Raw genomic sequence first — 17,449 nt, 5'->3', positions numbered from 1 at the left:
CAAAACCCAGCTAATGAACGTAGCTCATGAATATACAAGTGCACACTGAAAACCCTGTCAAATGTCGTGTAGCCTCTGGAAACCCCGCTGTATGCTTGTGAGGAAATGAGAATGAGAAAGGCAAGTCTGTTAGTGACACCAGGAGAATAGCTTTAGTCAAAAAAAATATGTGTTTTTAATTATGCGTATGTGTCATGTGCAATGAATGTAAGTGCCCTCAGAGGTCAGAGGAGGCCATCATATCTCCTGGTTGTAAAGCCAGCTGTGGGTGCCGGGAACTGAACCGGGGTCCTCTGGAAGAGAAAGTGCTCTTAACTGTGGAGCCATTAATTCCAGCCTATAGGAGAAGAACACTATTTGAGAGCAGCTTTTGTAGAGCTACCATTGGATGAAGCCTGTCTTCACTCTGGGTCTCTTTGCTATGGGAAACTCAATGGCTTTAAGCCTAAATGAGGATTTGAAGCCTTGGGGCCATTGTCCCAAGTGTGAGTGATCTTTGAAGATGCAGATCACAAGAAGATCAGGGAGGTGACAGGGGATCAGGACCGAGGAGAATAAGGACCCCCACCCATGGCTTCTGCTTCCTCTCTCTTCCCTCTGGTACCTGCCTTTCCTCCCTTGTGGGCAGGACCCTAGATCTCCTGAATTTATGGGTTCATACAATTCAGGTGATCAACAAGGTCACTGCTTTCAAGTTTTAAGTTCCTTGAAGTAGACCCCAGTGGCCCAGGTTGGAGCTAAAATAAGCTGGGTGTAGTAACTAGTTGACTTTCTGAGCCTCTCCACTTATGGTCAGTAAGGCAGGGCCCTGTCCTGTGGTACAATCATGGCTGTCATGGCCCCCAGTGTGTGAATTGGAGTTGAACATCTTTAGAGGACGATGGGTCACTTTTGGAGGGTAAGGTCCAAAGGGTTCTGAATCAGAGTCTGGAAACCTGTCCTGCTGTTTCCACCAGCTCTGGGATTGTGGGCAAGTCATGAACCCACTTAAAACTGGCACCAACTGATAAGACATGGATAGCAACATGATTGTTCCAACTCACAAGGTCACGGTAGAATCACCAGAGCTAATATGTATAGAAGAGCTTTGTGCTGTGTACAAATGTTAAGGGGATCATGATAAAGCATAAAATGCCATCTTTCCCCTCAAGGATGTAAGACTCAAACAGGGGAGGTGCTAATAGTCAATACAGAAATAGGACTGCCAGCTTCTTATCACATGCTAACCAAACATGAGAGCCTAGAGGATCCACAGGGCATGGAAGGGTCACTAACTTACTGAGGACTTCCTGTGGGCTTGATGTTGTGTTCCTGTGGCTTGACACTCCTAACTCTAAGCATCTCTACAACTGTGCCATTGAAATGTTTTGTGCCTGTTTTATTTATTCATTTACTTATGTATATTTTGATTGAGACAGTCCCCCCCCCTTTTTTTTTTTTTGAGTTTTCGAATCAGGGTTTCTCTGTGTTGCTTTGTAGACCAGGCTGGCCTTGAATCATAGAGATCTGCCTGCCTCTACCTCTCAAGTGCTGGGATTAAAGGTGTGTGCCACCACCACCTGGCTGAGACGCAGTCTTTTTAAGTAGCCTTGGATGGTCCGGAACTTTAAGTATAGACCAGGTTGGTTTAAGTTTGCAGTATTCCTTCTGCCTCTGTCTCCTGAGTGCTGGGGTAACAGATGTGTACTCCCACATCTGGCCTTCTGTTGCCCATTTTATAAGTGAGTAAGTTAAGGCTTAGAGGGGTAGCTCATTCTGTGACACACAGCTGGTGCTATCTGTTGTTTGGATATGGCTTGAGTGTACTGGAGACTTTGTGTGCTGAAATTTAAAACCCATTGTGAGATGTTGAGAAGTCAGAAATTGGATGGCTCTAGTATTTAGTAGGGGCCTTCAGAAAGTGACTAGGATTATTAGGTGAGGTTAGAGGAGAGCTTCCTGATTGGGTCCTGGGGGTCAATAAGAAGAGGGAGAGGGACTGAAAGAAACTCACATGAGGCCTCCCTGTCTCTTGCCATGCGGTACTCTGTGTTGCCTTTGGATTTTGGTAGCGAGAAGGATACCACCAGTTGAGTTCCTGACATGTTGCCCCTCCAGATCCATGAACCAAAACAAACCTCCTTTCCTTATGAAAGTACTAGCTCCAGGCTTTTTGTTATAGTAATGAATATCTGACCAATGCAACTAGAATTTAAATTTAGGCCCATCGGACTTTAAAACAATGCTGTTTTCACTCCGTGGCACCGGGAGGATTTTTGGAGGAGTGGGATGCTCACAGGGCAGAAATGTAGGTTGACTATGGCTGGCAAGGGAGAGGCGACCATAAAAGGAGCCACGAAAACAAAGATGTAGAACAGCATGAGCCTGGGTGAGACTGTTGGGTTGGTGGCAGGCTGCCATTGGCTATGTAAGTGTGTCAGCTGGCAATGGAAGAGTGTGAGTGAGTGAATGGCCTCAAGTTCCCACACCTCTCTTCCCTTGTGGCCAGGTGGTCACCAGGATGGGTTAGGCTGGGCAGTGGGGAGGTAGAGCCCCAGCTTGGAGCTTTCCCAGGGAGTTCAGGATCGGCTAATGACCTTTGAGGGAAGAAACGATAGCAATGGGATCCAGCAAAGAAGGGAACAACAGTGATCAACTCACTGCCTGATGGACTGATGCAGTGATCTGGCAGCTGTGGTGGTGGGACATAGACAATCAGCAAATGAACTAACACATGTACATTATAGTGCCAGATAACAACAGTGCTGTGACCAAACAAAAAGCAGAGGCGAACAAAGATGGGAGAGGACAAGGGGACATCAGTGGGCATTTGAGCAGGATGCACAGGCTTCTGAGTTGTCAAGCTTGAGTCTTCCAGGAGATGGAGAATTCCGTTGCCTTAGGAGAATCCCACATGCATTCCCTCAGATGCCCTATAGCCTTTTCCTCTGTTTGGCAAGACCAGTGCCTGGGGAGTGTGGGAGTGTGCAGCCTCCCTGCTGGTCAGCCCAGCAGCAAGGGAAGGGAGCTTGGTTCCCAGCAGTGCTGCCCCTCATCTCCTGCCCCTCATCTCCAGCCCCTCATCTCCTGCCCCTCATCTCCTGCCCCTCATCTCCCGGCCCCTCATCTCCTGCCCCTCATCTCCTGCCCCTCATCTCCTGCCCCCTCATCTCCTGCCCCCTCATCTCCTGCCCCTCATCTCCTGCCCCCTCATCTCCTGCCCCCTCATCCCCTGCCCCTCATCTCCTGCCCCCTCATCTCCTGCCCCTCATCTCCTGCCCCCTCATCTCCTGCCCCTCATCTCCTGCCCTTCATCTCCTGCCCCTCATCTCCTGCCCCTCATCTCCTGCCCCTCATCTCCTGCCCCTCATCTCCTGCCCCTCATCTCCTGCCCCTCATCTCCTGCCCCTCATCTCCTGCCCCTCATCTCCTGCCTTGACATGTGGCCAGTCTTGCAGAGCCCCTTCCAGCATTTACTTTGGCCTCATCATTCTGCCTGACTAACATTTACCTGCTCCAAGGGGCTGTGACAGGGCTGTGGGCTGTGCATCCAAGCTGTCCCTGGCTTCACTGAAAAGGTGTGGGGAGGGCCAGGGCCTTAAGGCAACCACCCTCAGCATCCTAGATATAGTGTCTGTCAGTGCCTCAGGGTGATGGCTAGTGCTCACACCTCCTCCTGGGGTTAGTTCTGAGTAATGAGGGCATGGGAAGGAAGAGGAGGAGGAGGCGGAGGAAGAAGAAAAGGATGAAGAGGAGGGGGATGAAAAGGAAGGGGGTGGAGACAGAGTATCTTCTATTGATTATCCATAGTGTGGATGGGAGCAGGAAGGTAGCGCCAAGGAGGGAGGTGGAATTTCATTGTTCCCCCCACCCCCGAAAATGACAAGCTGAGGAGACCCAAAAGTGATCCGTTGGCAGGTGGAGTTGGTTGTGAAGTACATGTATTTTGGGATTGAGTACGACGGGCCTGGAGAGTGGCGTACAGTGGCATCCCCAGTGAGATATGAACGCTTAGATTTGTGAGTGTGTATGTGTGGGAGAATCCATCCCAGGCTTTGCACCGAGAACACTTGGGCTCACTTCTCTGGAGCAGGTCCTGGGCTTGTGCCTTCTGTCCTGTCACACTCCGCCTCTGCTGACCCTTCCTCTCTGTCCCTGATGACCTGCAGCCAGCCCTTTCCATGGCTGGGAGTTTACTGCTACTCATTAGCAATGGATGACCCGGAGAGGCAAAGGTACTGCAGGAAGGCTGGCGTGGGGCTTACAGTGGCTTATAAATAAGCCTTGCTGCTTTCTGGTAGCCGTTGCCCTTCTGGGATGCAGAGCTGCCGGCAGCCTTTCAGGGTAGTCTCTGTTAGTACTGAAGTGTAGCTCCTTCCGCCAGCTCCCCACCCTGCCCTCACGTGACCCACCCAGGGAGACACACAGGGCTCTGGTAGGTATCAGGAATCCATCTCCATTTGACCTTGAAGGTTAAGATCTTAGTCCCTGGCTGGAGGCCTGAGGTAGACCACATATAGGAGCTCTGCCTGAAGCCTAGCTCTGCTGTGAAGGTCAAACATGAAGGGGGAGACTGGGCTCTTGAGGCCGTTGGGCAGGCAGTGTGGGCACAGGAACCTGGGGTGACACTGTGGTTATACCCCCTGTCCCAGTCCCCAGGGTGCTCATCATGTGACCAGCCCACAAAACAGCATGGCATCTTCTACTGTCAGTGAGTAGAGAGACACTGTGTGGGAGTGGCAGAGACCTCATACCTGATGGATCCAGGACTTTATTGGTTAGCCTACTCTTGCTGTGGGGGAGCACTTGAGGGAGCCTCTTAAAGGAATGGGGTTTTATTTTGGCTCATGGCTTCAGAGGGGTCAGCCACGGTTGGCTTTCTCCATTGCAATGGGTCTGTGGGGAGTCAGAACCCTACGGTGGCAAGAGTATGGCTGCACAAAGTAGTTTACCCCACTGTAACCTGGAAACATTGAGGGGCAGGAAGAAGAGTGCCCGGGACAAGTATAACCTCTAAAGACGTAACCCCATGCTTTCCCCACATTTTCCAGTTTGGCTCCACCTCCTAAAGTTGCCATCACCCCCCCCCCCCCAGAACAATGCCACTAGCTAGGGATTTTCATATTCAGGCCATGACACCCCCTTTCAGTCACACTTCCTGTTTCTAGTCTGGCTTTGCATTTAGTAAATGGATGGCATCGGGAAAGTTCAGCTCTCTGCTGCCTTAGTCCCCTCACCTCTACAAGGGGGCCACTGTTATACCTACCCTTCTTGGAGTTATTATGAAAAGAATGGGACGAGCCAGGTGAGCAGCTGAGTGATTTGGGACAGTTACCTAGTCCCCTGGGTCTTCGTTTTCTTGCTTGTAAAGCAGGGTTGGCATGGGAACAGAGGCTGTGATGCAGGTGATCCACTCAGGCCCTAAAGAGCATATGCCCATGAGCTGAGAGGATGTCATAATAACAAGTGTCTCATACTGAATGTCTCCTCAGGCTCGTGGCTCTGCAGGCGGCAGGAGGAGACATGATGCTGCTTCTCAGGAAGACCACGACAAACCCTACGTGTGTGACAGTAAGTAACTTGCGTGCTGTGCCAGCCTAGTCTTCCCATGCTGTCTTGGCAGCTGCCCACCAGATCTGGGTGGCACCGGACTTTTCGGCTTCCATGTCTGTGTGGTCACAACTCCTGCCTGTTGTCACCGCTGTGGTAGGGCTCTGGGCTCAGGGGATAGTCTGGCAGGGGACGCTACCTCTCAGATTGCTCTCTAGGAAGCCAGGTCTCCATCCTGGCTTTCTTCCTACATTCTCTCACATTCTCTGTCTCTTCCAAGATCTATCTTCCACATCTTTCTCCAGTTCAGAATCACGAGCAAAGTGTCACCCCAAACTCTCTGACAAAAGTGGCTGGCTTCTGTCACTTTCCGTTTGTTTCCCTCTAATTTCATTTCTCTTCTCCCCCTCTCTTTGTCCTTTCTATGACGATGGCTTGCCTTAGTAAATGGCCCTCGAGTCATCTCCACCATTCCTTTCCTGATTCAGAGGCATCATTGGAAGTGTGGCTGCCTGGCTCCTGCCTGGGGAGGGGCACAAGGAGGGACTGTAGTCACCAGGAGGATAGTGGCTTTATTTTATCTCACATGCCAGGGTACGGGATGGCTAGGTTCCCCGGCCTTGCCCTGTTGTCTGTTACTCTGTTGGGCACTTCCTGTTCCCTCCATGGCAAGGCTAGCCCCCAGTGCCACATGCCTAGGGACTTCTCTCTTGTCGGTTCTCAAAACCCAGAGCTCAGCCACTGGTACCAGGCTGAGGACAGCAGGAATCTAGACAAGGCAGGACCCGGCCTGGTGATGCTCTGGGTGCCTCTTCATTTTGTCAGGTCCTGCAGCTCTGTGGAGGCAAAGAAAGCCAGGGGATGGGACACAGGGAGCACAATGGCATGGCACCTCTCCTCTATCCTTCACTGGCCTCTTAATTCCAAAATGTTCTGTGCCCTATGGGGATGACATGTGGTGGGACAATGTTTTGCTACAATTCAAACTCCATGACTCTCATTTGGCTGCTTAATGCACCATGCAAATGACATTCCTGAGATTTCTGCAGGTCATGTCACCATCCTCAAGCAACTGTGTTCCAGGAAGAGAGGGATCAGGGCCTGGGGTCTGGTTCCTTTTGGCATAAGGCACCTGCTTTGGCCTGGGCTTCACTTCCCGGATGTATTCAGTTGTGTCCTGATATGTGGACAATCCAAACACGCTGGTTCTTGGAAGACTAGGCAGTGGCTGGGACTTCCAGCTGTGTATAGCACCCTAGTAGGAATGACAACAGCTGCTTCGAAGCTGAGACATAGTAGCTACTCCATTTCTCTTTTTAAAAGCTATGTTTCCCATTACGTGACTCTCTGCTGTTATAGATAGCGGGTGAACTTTTTCTATTTCTGTAACTTCAGTTCTTATTACATGACTGACTGTCTGTGTCTGTGGGTGGGGTACATGCATACAATGGCTTGTGTGGAAGCTGGAGGACAACTTGGAGGAGTTAGTTCTCTCCTTCCATCCATGGGCTCCAGGGATTGAACTTGGGTCATCAGGCTTGGTGGCAAATGCACTTACCTGCTAAGCCATTTTACTGGTCCTATTTCTAGAATTTTTGTGGCATTCTGAGGTGTAATAGTCTGATATATTTCTGGACGCACTCTTGATGTACTATTTTCTTGCTTTGGTCTCTCCCCTGTTCTTTTCTTCCCTCCTCTTTCTCTGACATCTGTGTCCCAGTGAAGTATCTCTATGAAGCATCTTCTCTGAGTGTCCTCTTGCCTGGCTCCTGGCTCTCTTCTTCTGCACAGAACCCTGCACCAGGCCGTGTCCTCCAATCTCCTGCTCTGTGATTACAGCAGACCCTCTCTCCTCCAAATCTCTCAGCTTTGCTTAGGGGCTCTTGGTGTCCTTGGCTACTTTCTGCTCCCCTCCCCACAGGATCACTTCCTCCCAGTTTCCCTTGAAGAGGATGAATCCTTGGGAGGCACCAGCTTTCTGGAAGTCTCAGTCAGCAGCAGCTTCCTTGAAGGGCCACATAAGTACTGCCTCCCTCTTCCTCGCTCTGCCAAGCAAGGTCCATTGCAGTTTGCCCTTCTTCATTCTGACTCTCTCAGGACATTGTGCCACAGCCACAGCCTGGTGATTAATAGACTTTATTTTTATCTGGTGCCCTTCAGACAGGTGATCTCTAGGGGTAGAAGTGACCTTTAGAGAGGTCTTGAAGCCCACTCCCTACCCCTGAGCTGGACAAGGAATGCTTTTAATAATCTCTAATGCATCCTAACTAGAGAGGTATCCTGTCGCCCTCCTTCAGCATCTGGAGGATGCCCTTCCTCCACCATTCCAGTTGTGCTCCCCATGATTGTTCTTCCTTAGTGGGAGCCAGAGCTGCTCTCTCCTCCACATCCCTTTGTCTTTTGTGTCTCCTTCCCCAACAAATAGACATGTTTAGCATCTTGCTCTAGCATCCTCTGAATTCTTGGGTAGATTAGGGTCTGTCTTACTCCATAATCTTGGTGCCATCCTGCTCTGAATTACCTTTTGGGTCTACATTTAAACACTTCTACCAGAAGTAGCATCAAGGCCAAGTAGCTCAGAGAATAGACATTTTCTTGTTTGATTTCTATACCAGCTCTTGGAATAACCCCCCATTTTCAGAGAATACCCAACTGCTTTGTGCACACCTAACCACTTCCTAGTCAGTCCCCATCTGTCCGGTGCCAGGGTCTCTCCAGGTGTAGACTCTTTCTCCTGAGGCATTTGATTATCTTTCTTTCCATAAATCACTCTGCATTTGGCCCCATTGAATCTCAATAAACAGATACAATAATGTGTGACTTCAATATACAAGATTCAATAAAGGCAAATTTAAAGACATTGCCCAGTAGTTAAATTCCATTCTCCACAGACTTGCAATCCCTGCCATTTTTGTATCATCTGTGGTTTGATTTGCATAATTCTCACTCCATCTTTGGAGTTATTTATGAAAATATTAGGTCACCTTGGACCCCAAACACCTCTCTCTGGATTTGTGTGGGCTGGTAAAAGCTATTTTTTTTTCAGATGCAGTTGCACTTAACCCTTTCTAGTATGTGTTCTTGGATGTAGTTGGTGCCTTTTGATGTTGTTGGTTCAGGCTTCCTTTTCACAATGGGTGGCTGAAATATTATCTTAGTGGATAACTTCAGGTGATAGAGGTTTATTTCTTGCCTTTCACTCAGCCATTGGATTTACTTCATCTCAGAAATATTAGATCATCTAAATATAATTTTGTTTTTTACCCAGTCTGTGGTGTGCACATGAATACTTTATTTTCTAGCAAGTAACTAATCTCTATTAATTATCTTGAAATTTTATTGAGGTGAAGGCTTGAAGTTTTGTGTCTTCATTTTCTGTCTTTTGTCTCAGGAAAGGTGTTGTTCATTGCCTTAAAACAAAGCAACAGAAATGGGCTTTGTGGGGGAGTCTGTTGGTGTTTATAGATCTGGACCACCTGTGCAGAAAAATGCAGATCCCAGGGACTCATGGCAGACTTCCTCCGTCAGAATCACAGGGGGCCTGCCTGGAGCCCACATGTTCCTGAACCTCTCAGGGGATTCATATGCTGATGTGTGAGAATGGCTGCTTCTCCTCACTCCAACCTGCAGGCCCCGACCATCCAGCCTTTTAATGCCCCCTGCCTGGATCTCTCTCTCTCTTGGATGTGTATGTATGTGTTATATGTGCACATGGCTGCACGCATGCAAGCACATAAGATACCCCGTTTTATTCCTTTCTGGCAGGGTTTGTCTCTCGGTGAGCCTGGAGCTAGGCTGGCAGCCAGCAAGCCCCAGCAATCCTCCAATTTGCAACCCCATCCAGGGCTGGGGCTATAGGTGCCCATCCTGCCGCAGTATTTTACTTGGGTGTGGGATCAGGATTCAGGACCTTATTCTTGTAGAGCGTTTGCCCACTAAGCCGTCTTACCAGCTCCCATGCCTAGAAATTTTATAGCCCCTGCATCCTCTCTAGCCAGTGGGTCACTGGCTTGCCTCGCTGTTTTAGTTGGCTTCCTTCAAATCTTTCCTTGGTAGTTCTTCAAGCAATGATGATACTCAGCTGTCCAGTCTAAAGCACAGCACTCCCACACCTGGTTTTAATTTACTCAGTAGCATAAAGCCCTAATAGTACCGTCATCACATGTTCCAGCCGGGTGTTAAGTGGGGACAGGCGTGAAGGGAATCCTTGGGTGTGGGCTCTTGTGATGTGTGCAGAGTTCTCACAAGAACTGAGGGAAATAATGTCTAAGAAATTAGCTATTTTATGAACCAGTATCATCTGTGCTTCTAATGGGTTGTGTCTAGGATCAGATTGGTAAGCTGCAAGTCAGGCAGTAATTGCAATTGAATGGATTGTGTGATCCCTAGGCTTTTAAATGTAAACCCATTGAAGTCACACCATTCTAGAACATTAGTATATGTTAGTGACACATCTGAGTATGAGTCATCTCTGAGTCACACCTGGTGTTGACACATCAAGAAGGTCCACTCAGCACCACTTCTCTGTCAGTAGGATCTTTGGCCTGCAACTTTTTAATGTCCGTGGCTCAGGGTGATTTCTCTTAGAAACCCAGCTGGAGGTATCGATGACATAGTTTTTTTTCTCCTTACTGTGATAAAAATACTGAACTAAAGCTTCTTAAGGAGGGTTTACTCCGGCTCCTGTTTTGGAAGTGTATAGTCCGTCCATCATGGCAGGCAAGGCGTGATAAAGTTGTCTCGAGAATGTGGCAGCAGGCACAGGACCCTGCTTGTCCATATGATAGCAGATCATGGAACAGAGTGTGGGTGGAAACAGCACCAAGCTATAACTTATCAGATCTGCTGCCCCAGTGACCCACTTTTATTGTAAAGGGTCCACATTTTCCCCCAGACAGTGCCACCAGCTTGGGGACTAAGTGTTCAGTGAGTAAGGGTTGGGTGGAGGAAGCCTTTTCCATTCTAACCATAATGGGTGCTAAGGTGTCTATAAGGCCTGGGGTCTCTGCCTACACTGCACATCTGCTTTCTGCCATGCTTATTTCAGAGGGAGAAGGAGAGAGGGCAAAGTGAGTCTCTGTCCAGTTGTTAGTGACTATGACATTTCCTCCTTGTGGCCTCTCATAGCTCAGGGCCTCCCTGATCAGCATCCCTGGCACTGTGGGCTCCTTTTCTCCCTCACAGCAACGTCCCAGTGAGGCTGTCCTGCCAGACCAGACGTCTCAGGAACAGAAAGGAGCAGTGCACTATGGGACATCAGGGGGATTATGCCATGAGTCGGAGGAGCTGTAGGATGGGTGACTGGTGGGATGGGCAGCCATAGGGGTCCTGGAAAATCTGCGGTTCCCTTCAGATCATTGTGGTTTTATTTAACCCTGTGGGTAACAGAGCGATTCAGGTGAGTATTTCTGTCTTATTAAAATTTCCTTTGGAGGGCACAAAGGTCAGTGTTCTCTGAGGCTCATATATTTTGTGCTTCAAATCGTGGCCAAAAAAAGAAAAAAAAAAAAAAAAGCCAATATCTTGGCCTTCAGGCTCGCTGCCCTTGTGCAGTGGCTCACCCATCACTCAGTTGTCTCTGGCGGTTATCCGTGGATATGTGTGTGTGTGTGAGGGGGTGGCAGAGGAGGCTCAGTGCCCCAGAAACTTGATTTGTGGAGCAGAGCCTGTGGGAGGGATGGATCACTAGAGATGGAATGCATTTGTCCTCAGGAAGCTGGGCCTGTTTAAATATGTAAATGTCATTGTATTCTGGATGTAGGTGGCAGTGTCCCTGCAGGGCTGGCCAGAGGCAGGGTTGGGAAGTTTCTGTTTGATGCCCTCTACCTTGCCTTCCTGTTTTCTCCACCATGCTGCTTGGCCCTGACCTCTCTGCTCTCAGATGTCCTTACCTTACCCACTCTTCCCTCAGAGCAAGACACCATAGCCACCTGTGCCCTCTGGAATTACTTTCTCATCCATAGGAACCTTTTTATCCATGATGCTAACAGGCTCTTTTCACTTCTGAGAGTTAACTTTCTTCTATGGAAATGGTATTTGTGCAGAGGCTGTAGGTAAGTCAAAAAGGGGAAAATGAACCCGCTGTCATCTTAGTCCTCAAAGGGAACTCAGGCTGCAGTTTTTGTAGGATTCATCAGGATTTAATCCCTCCCTCCCTCTTGCCTTCCACTCACCAGTACAAGTGAATACTACCTTTCCATGTCAACAGATACGTTTCTATGGCAGCAATCCTAGGGCCATATACTATCCCCGATGTGGACACGCCACAGCTTAAGATCTTTCTGGCGGTCAGTAGTCAACTTGCTAAACACTTGGCTTAGAGTAAGTTCATTATTAACAACATTGCAGCGATTTCTTCCCACAGTTTTGTCTTTTTTATTAGCAGGTATTAATTGTACATAATAATGGTTTCATTATAGCATTTTTCACAAAGGGATATAATGTATTTTGATCATGTCCATCTCCTATTACCTCCCTCCCATCCCCCTTCTCACTCCCACAGATCCATCTCTTTCCAACTAACCTCTCTTCTACTTTCATATCATTTATTCATTTTTATTTGTATTTGCTAGCCCAGTGAGCTTAATTAGGGTTGCCTACATGACCCCCGATAAGGGGTCATTATAGGATCATGGGCATATTCCAGAGCTATACTGCTAAAGAAAATGTCTTCTCCCTCCCCCATTAGTGGCCAGTAGCTCCATAGGGAGGGCTGGGTTCCCATGAGCTCTTCCTCCACCCATGATAGAATGTTAAAGGGCTCAGTCTTTGAATAATGCTTTATTATTTCCTCAAAGCAGAACCATCAGGTTAAAACGCTTGATACTGGTTATGGTGGGGTGTGTAGCCTGAGCCTGGTGAGAGGGCTGGACACTGCCCTGATCAGAATGAAATGATTGAAGCCATGCTGTGGTTCTGTGGCTTGCTGGCTGGGACTTGAAGAAGATGACTTGTTATGGGTGTCAAGTCCTCTGTGTGGAAGCAGGAAGGGGACCTGACTGAGCAGGCTAACTGCGATGACTGATATGATATATCTGAAGAAATATTCCTCCCACCTTAATTTCTTCTTTCTTAGTATACCCGGGGGGACCAGGCTTGTCATACAAGGAAGGATTTAGTTGAACAGATACTAGATGCTCTAGGGACCAGAGGAGTATGAAGTGGGTATGTGGAGGGAGGGGGTTGTGCTCAGAGACACATCCTGAGGGCAGTCAGATTAAATAAGCACAGAGTGAACTAATTCCTGTCTCCAGGGATGGAAGAGTTTATATTCAGGTGTGGAGAGAGGTCATCTAGGTCTGGAACGTTCTATGAATTTTCTCTGTGAGAATGTTTCCTTCTCACAGCAGGGTCATGAGATAGAAATGGTGGTCACCTCTGTTTTCTAGACAATGACTCGGGAGAAGATGCCCAGGGTCACACAGGGAATAAATAGGGATGTAGAATTTAATTGTAGCTGTTGATCTCTTCCCACCCTTCATTCACAGTCATGGATGCTGCCTACAGGAGCATTGAGTGTACCTTCCATGAGGCTTCCTCTAAAGCCGTGTTGGTCATAGTTTGCATGTGTGTTTGTCATCTTGGACTAGACAGTGTACCATCTGGGGGCAAGGATCATGTCATGGGCCATTGGCACCATATACCTAGCATAGTGGTATTCCCAAACCCTTGATGAATAGCTGGAGGAGGGACCATGCTAGGAACAGAGACAGACTGCCTTGTCCAGAGCAGAGTATGTGGTAGTGTGATGAGTGTCTATAGCAGGAGAGGCTTATGGGGACACCAGGCTAGGCTTGTCTGGAGGTGATTGCACTGTCAACCTGGAGACATGTCTAGAAAGGTTAATCTGTAGGATTATTTAGGTGACATCCCTGGAGCCCAAGATGAGGTGTCTTCCCAATCACATAGACGATGATGAAAATCCTGGATGACGGCGAGAGCAGGAACAAAAGGAATGGGGCAAACAAGGCAGGCCTTGTGACAGAAAACCCACAAGGGTGGTGGAGATGGCTCAGTTGGTAAAGCATTTGCCTTGGAAACTTGAGGACCCAAGTTTGATCCCCAGAGCTGACCTGAAAAAAAAAGCTGGGTGTGGTGCACAAACTTGAAATCCTAGTGTTGGAGACAGGTGTTGCTGGCCAGTAAACCTAGCCTGTTTGGCAAGTTCCAGGCCAGTGAGAGGCTCTGTTTCCCAAATAAATGGATGATGCTTGGGGAATGATAGTAGCAGTTGGCTTCCACATGTGTATACACACACACACACACACACACACACACACACACACACACACAGAGAGAGAGAGAGAGAGAGAGAGAGAGAGAGAGAGAGAGAGAGAGAGAGAGAGAGAGGAGGCAGAGAGCATGAAGAATCTTTAAGAGTAGAGAGAGAGGCACTGTTGACTCCTAGCATCTTGGGCTTGAGTAACTGAGGCATGTAGGGATGCTTAACTGGAATATTCTGAAAGGGGAAAGGACATTTGGAGAGCTATGAAACTTTGCCATGAAAGTTGGGGAACTGTCCAAGGCCCAGGCAGGAAGTCTTTCTCTCTCTCTTTTATAATTAAATGTTTTCATTTATTTTACATCCAAACCACAGCTTCCCCTCCCTCTTCTCCTTTCATTCCCTCCCCATGCCTCCTGCCTGCCTCCCCAAAAGGAGCAGACCTCCCATGGTGTCAACAAAGCATGGCATATCAAACTGAGGTAGGACTAACTAGGCTCCTCCCCTTGTATTGAGGCTGGGTGAGGCAATCCAGTATGAGGAATAGGTTCCTAAAAGCCAGCCAAAGCATTAGGGACAGGCCCTGATCCCACTGCTAGGAGTCCCACAAATAGAACAAGCTATACATCGTTCACACAGATGTAGAGGGCCTAGGTCAGTCCCATGTGGGCTCCCCAGCTGTTGGTCCAGAGTCTGTGAGCTCCTATAAGCCTAGGTTAGCTGTTTCTATAGGTTCCCTTGTGGTGACCTTGACCCCTCTGGCTCGTACAACCCTTCCTCCCTCTCTTCAACAGGATTCCCTGAGCTTGGCCCAGTGCTTGGCTATGGATCTCTACATCTGTTTCCATCAGTCACTGGATGAAGGCTCTCTGATGGCAATTAGGGAAGTCACCAATCTGATTACAGGAGACGACCAGTTCAGGCAACCTCTTTACTATCCAGGCAGGAAGTCTTAACAGATGCAATGGACTTTGGTTTCCCAGAAGGTGATAGAAGTCCCCCAAGGTGGTGTAGGATTCACAAATAAAACTCCACATTTGTCAGGTTGTCATCCAGGCTTAGCAGGTGGACAGATGGATAGGAGCTGCCTCCGTGGTAACTGGGTCTGATTTTTTACTTTCCTCTGTTTACCTTCTCCAGAAATGTTGACTGCTGTATTTATTATTTCAATTATTTTTATATAATTGAATTATATTTTACTTTTCAAGCTAATTAAAGGCATGCTAACATGGGCCTCACTAGAATGGGGATTCAGACACTGCCTTGGAAAAGACAATGGTCTTGAAATCAGGAGGCCAGGATTTGAGTCCTTGCCATGCCATTTCCTAGCCATGACCTTGGGCATGATCCAAAGCCTCTTCCAACCTTTATTTCTTTGTGAAGTAATAACACTGATATAAATGCTAGAGTGTCTAGGAAGGCTCAATATGAGAGTGTGTAAAAACAGCCTATTTAGCCTGCTTCATGGATATTATTAATAAATATTTATTTATACAAACTGACAGGGGGGTCCCTGGTTGTGATTACGGGAGTTGTCAGGTCTATGGAAGCAGTCTGTAAAATGGAATGAATTGTTCCAGACTCTGTGCTGTGGGCCAGGCTCCACACTCTGCCCTTCTTGACTTGTGCTGACATGGGTCTTGCACAGTCTCTGTGGTGTACAAACCTATCACCTTCATTTTGCAAAACTGAGGCTTGGGTGAAGCCACTTGCCCCAGGTCACATAGCAGATTGCCAGCATTGTATTGCGGTGTTTCTCAGTAGGACAGGAAGCTTCATGGTTTGGTTCGTGGCCTGTCTGCACCTCTCTTCTGGGTGCTCATGAGCACGTTACACAGTATTCTGAAAATGAAACACTTGCAGTGTCTCTCTCTTCTTCCTGCTATTGACTGGGAGCTACATTCACGTCTAATAAATCCTAAAATAAGGACAACAGCTGCCCTTGGTCACCAACCGGCTTGCTGGGTGGGGAGGGGGGCAGATAAAGGGTAATGCCAGGCCTTGAGATGTGTCTGTAAAAAGACAGGATGTTGGCTGAGTGTGATGCTATATACCTGTGATCCTAGCACTTAGGAGGTGAATGCAAGAAAACAGGAGTTCAAGGCTAGTCTTAGATACACCGAGAGTTCAAGGCTAGCCTATGTTACATGAGACCTTGTCGCAAAAAATACCACACAAGGCAAAAGCCAAACAAAACAACAAACGACTAACAAAACACAGAAAAACAACAACACACACACACACACACACACACACACGTCAAGATAACATACTACTCCCTCAGCTCCTGTGATCCTATCCAAAGAATTAAGTTTAAAATAAGAATCATGGGTGGTTTGAAAGAACAAATAATATCCCAGGAGTGTAGCTGCTGGTCTTGCTGGGTAGGTGGGGAGATGGTAGATGGGGAGCTGGGTGGGTGCTGTGGCTAGAGACAGCTATCATTTTTCTGTCATGGCCGAGAGGACACATAGACCTTTCAAGGCCCAGAGGAAACAACCATGAGGGTCTAGAATGGGGAGGACTCACAGGGAAGATTTTCATGGGGATGGGGGTTGTTTTGTAGAGCATTTGTAAAAGAGCTGGAACTGGATCCCAGGGCTCCTGGAGGCAACCAGATCATCTGGAATCCAGCCTTGGCGGACCTCCCTAAGGACAGGAGCCTTGACCTTGCTAGAGAGGGCTCCTTGCCACTTGTACAACTACAGGTGCAAATAGTGTAGGGCCTGTATGAATCTTGTATTTCTCTTATTTGGAGTCCTTGGAGCTGTTGTGGTTAAGAAACATCTAGCCATTTAAAACAGTCCTTGGGGATGAACAAGCACATGCCTGCAATGCATCTCTCCTGGGTTTTTGCCTCCGTTTACTGTAGAGTCACACAGGACTTTTCTTACTTTGACTGCTCCCCACCTGGGAAACTGGGCGTGGGCTTTCCTCCAGCCCTGCCCCCCATGGTACTGCAGAGAGGAGAAAGCAGCATGCTGGCAAGGTGTGGGAAGCTCCAAATGTCCACCAAGCAGCCTGGTAATGTATGGTTCTTCTGATCAAATGGTATGTGTGAGATCCTGCAGGGTGAAAAATAATAAAGAAAAAAAAAAAACATATTTAAAAACTTAAAAAAAAAAAAAAAAAAGATCCTGCAGGGTGAGGGCTCCACAATGAAGGACTGAGCAGAAGGGAATATGGTGACATCATGATTATGATGGTCCATCAGAATAAAAGAGCAGGGTGCAAGCCCTACCTTACCCTTCTCACCCTCCATCCTCCTGCATCTGCTTCTTCCTGGCAAATTGCCAGATGCAGAATGAGGGCCCTGAGAGAAGCAAGCTATGGAGGTCAGCCCCAGGCAGCAGAAAATACATGGGGCACTTCCAGCTAGATTCTCCAAAGGCAGATAGACCAAAGTTTGAATCCTGGATTTGCCATTTGGTGAGTCATACCCTTTCCTAGACTCAGGTTCATTGCCTATAGAATGGGATCTCTGCCTTGTGACTGGGGTAAGACTCTGGGTAGGGATTGGAGCTGCCTGATTGTCTATAGTTATGATGCCCTTGAGCTACCAGCAAATGCTGGGTGCTGTGATTTGAGGAGTTGAGCTATAGAGAGAAGGAGCTGTGTGTCTGTGCCACGAGCAGACACTGGGAATGTGATGCGGCTTGTGGCTCCCAAGGCCTAGGCTTTGTCTCTTGGACACTCATC

The 17,449-nt window shown here is 48.1% G+C and overlaps 1 protein-coding gene across 3 annotated transcripts in view; it reads left to right on the top strand.

Moving 5' to 3' along the window:
- Positions 1-17,449, top strand: part of Dpf3 (double PHD fingers 3) — a 260,400-nt gene that overhangs the window by 158,222 nt on the left and 84,729 nt on the right. For all 3 annotated transcript variants that reach the window (XM_051196287.1, XM_051196286.1, XM_051196285.1), the window contains exon 6: positions 5,472-5,550. In XM_051196287.1, the coding sequence (XP_051052244.1) occupies positions 5,472-5,550 (79 nt within the window). The remainder of the gene's footprint in view (positions 1-5,471; positions 5,551-17,449) is intronic.

Source organism: Phodopus roborovskii, unplaced genomic scaffold, assembly GCF_943737965.1.
Source record: "Phodopus roborovskii unplaced genomic scaffold, PHOROB, whole genome shotgun sequence".
Taxonomy (NCBI): Eukaryota; Metazoa; Chordata; class Mammalia; order Rodentia; family Cricetidae; genus Phodopus; species Phodopus roborovskii.
This window is presented reverse-complemented; position numbering and strand designations above follow the sequence as displayed.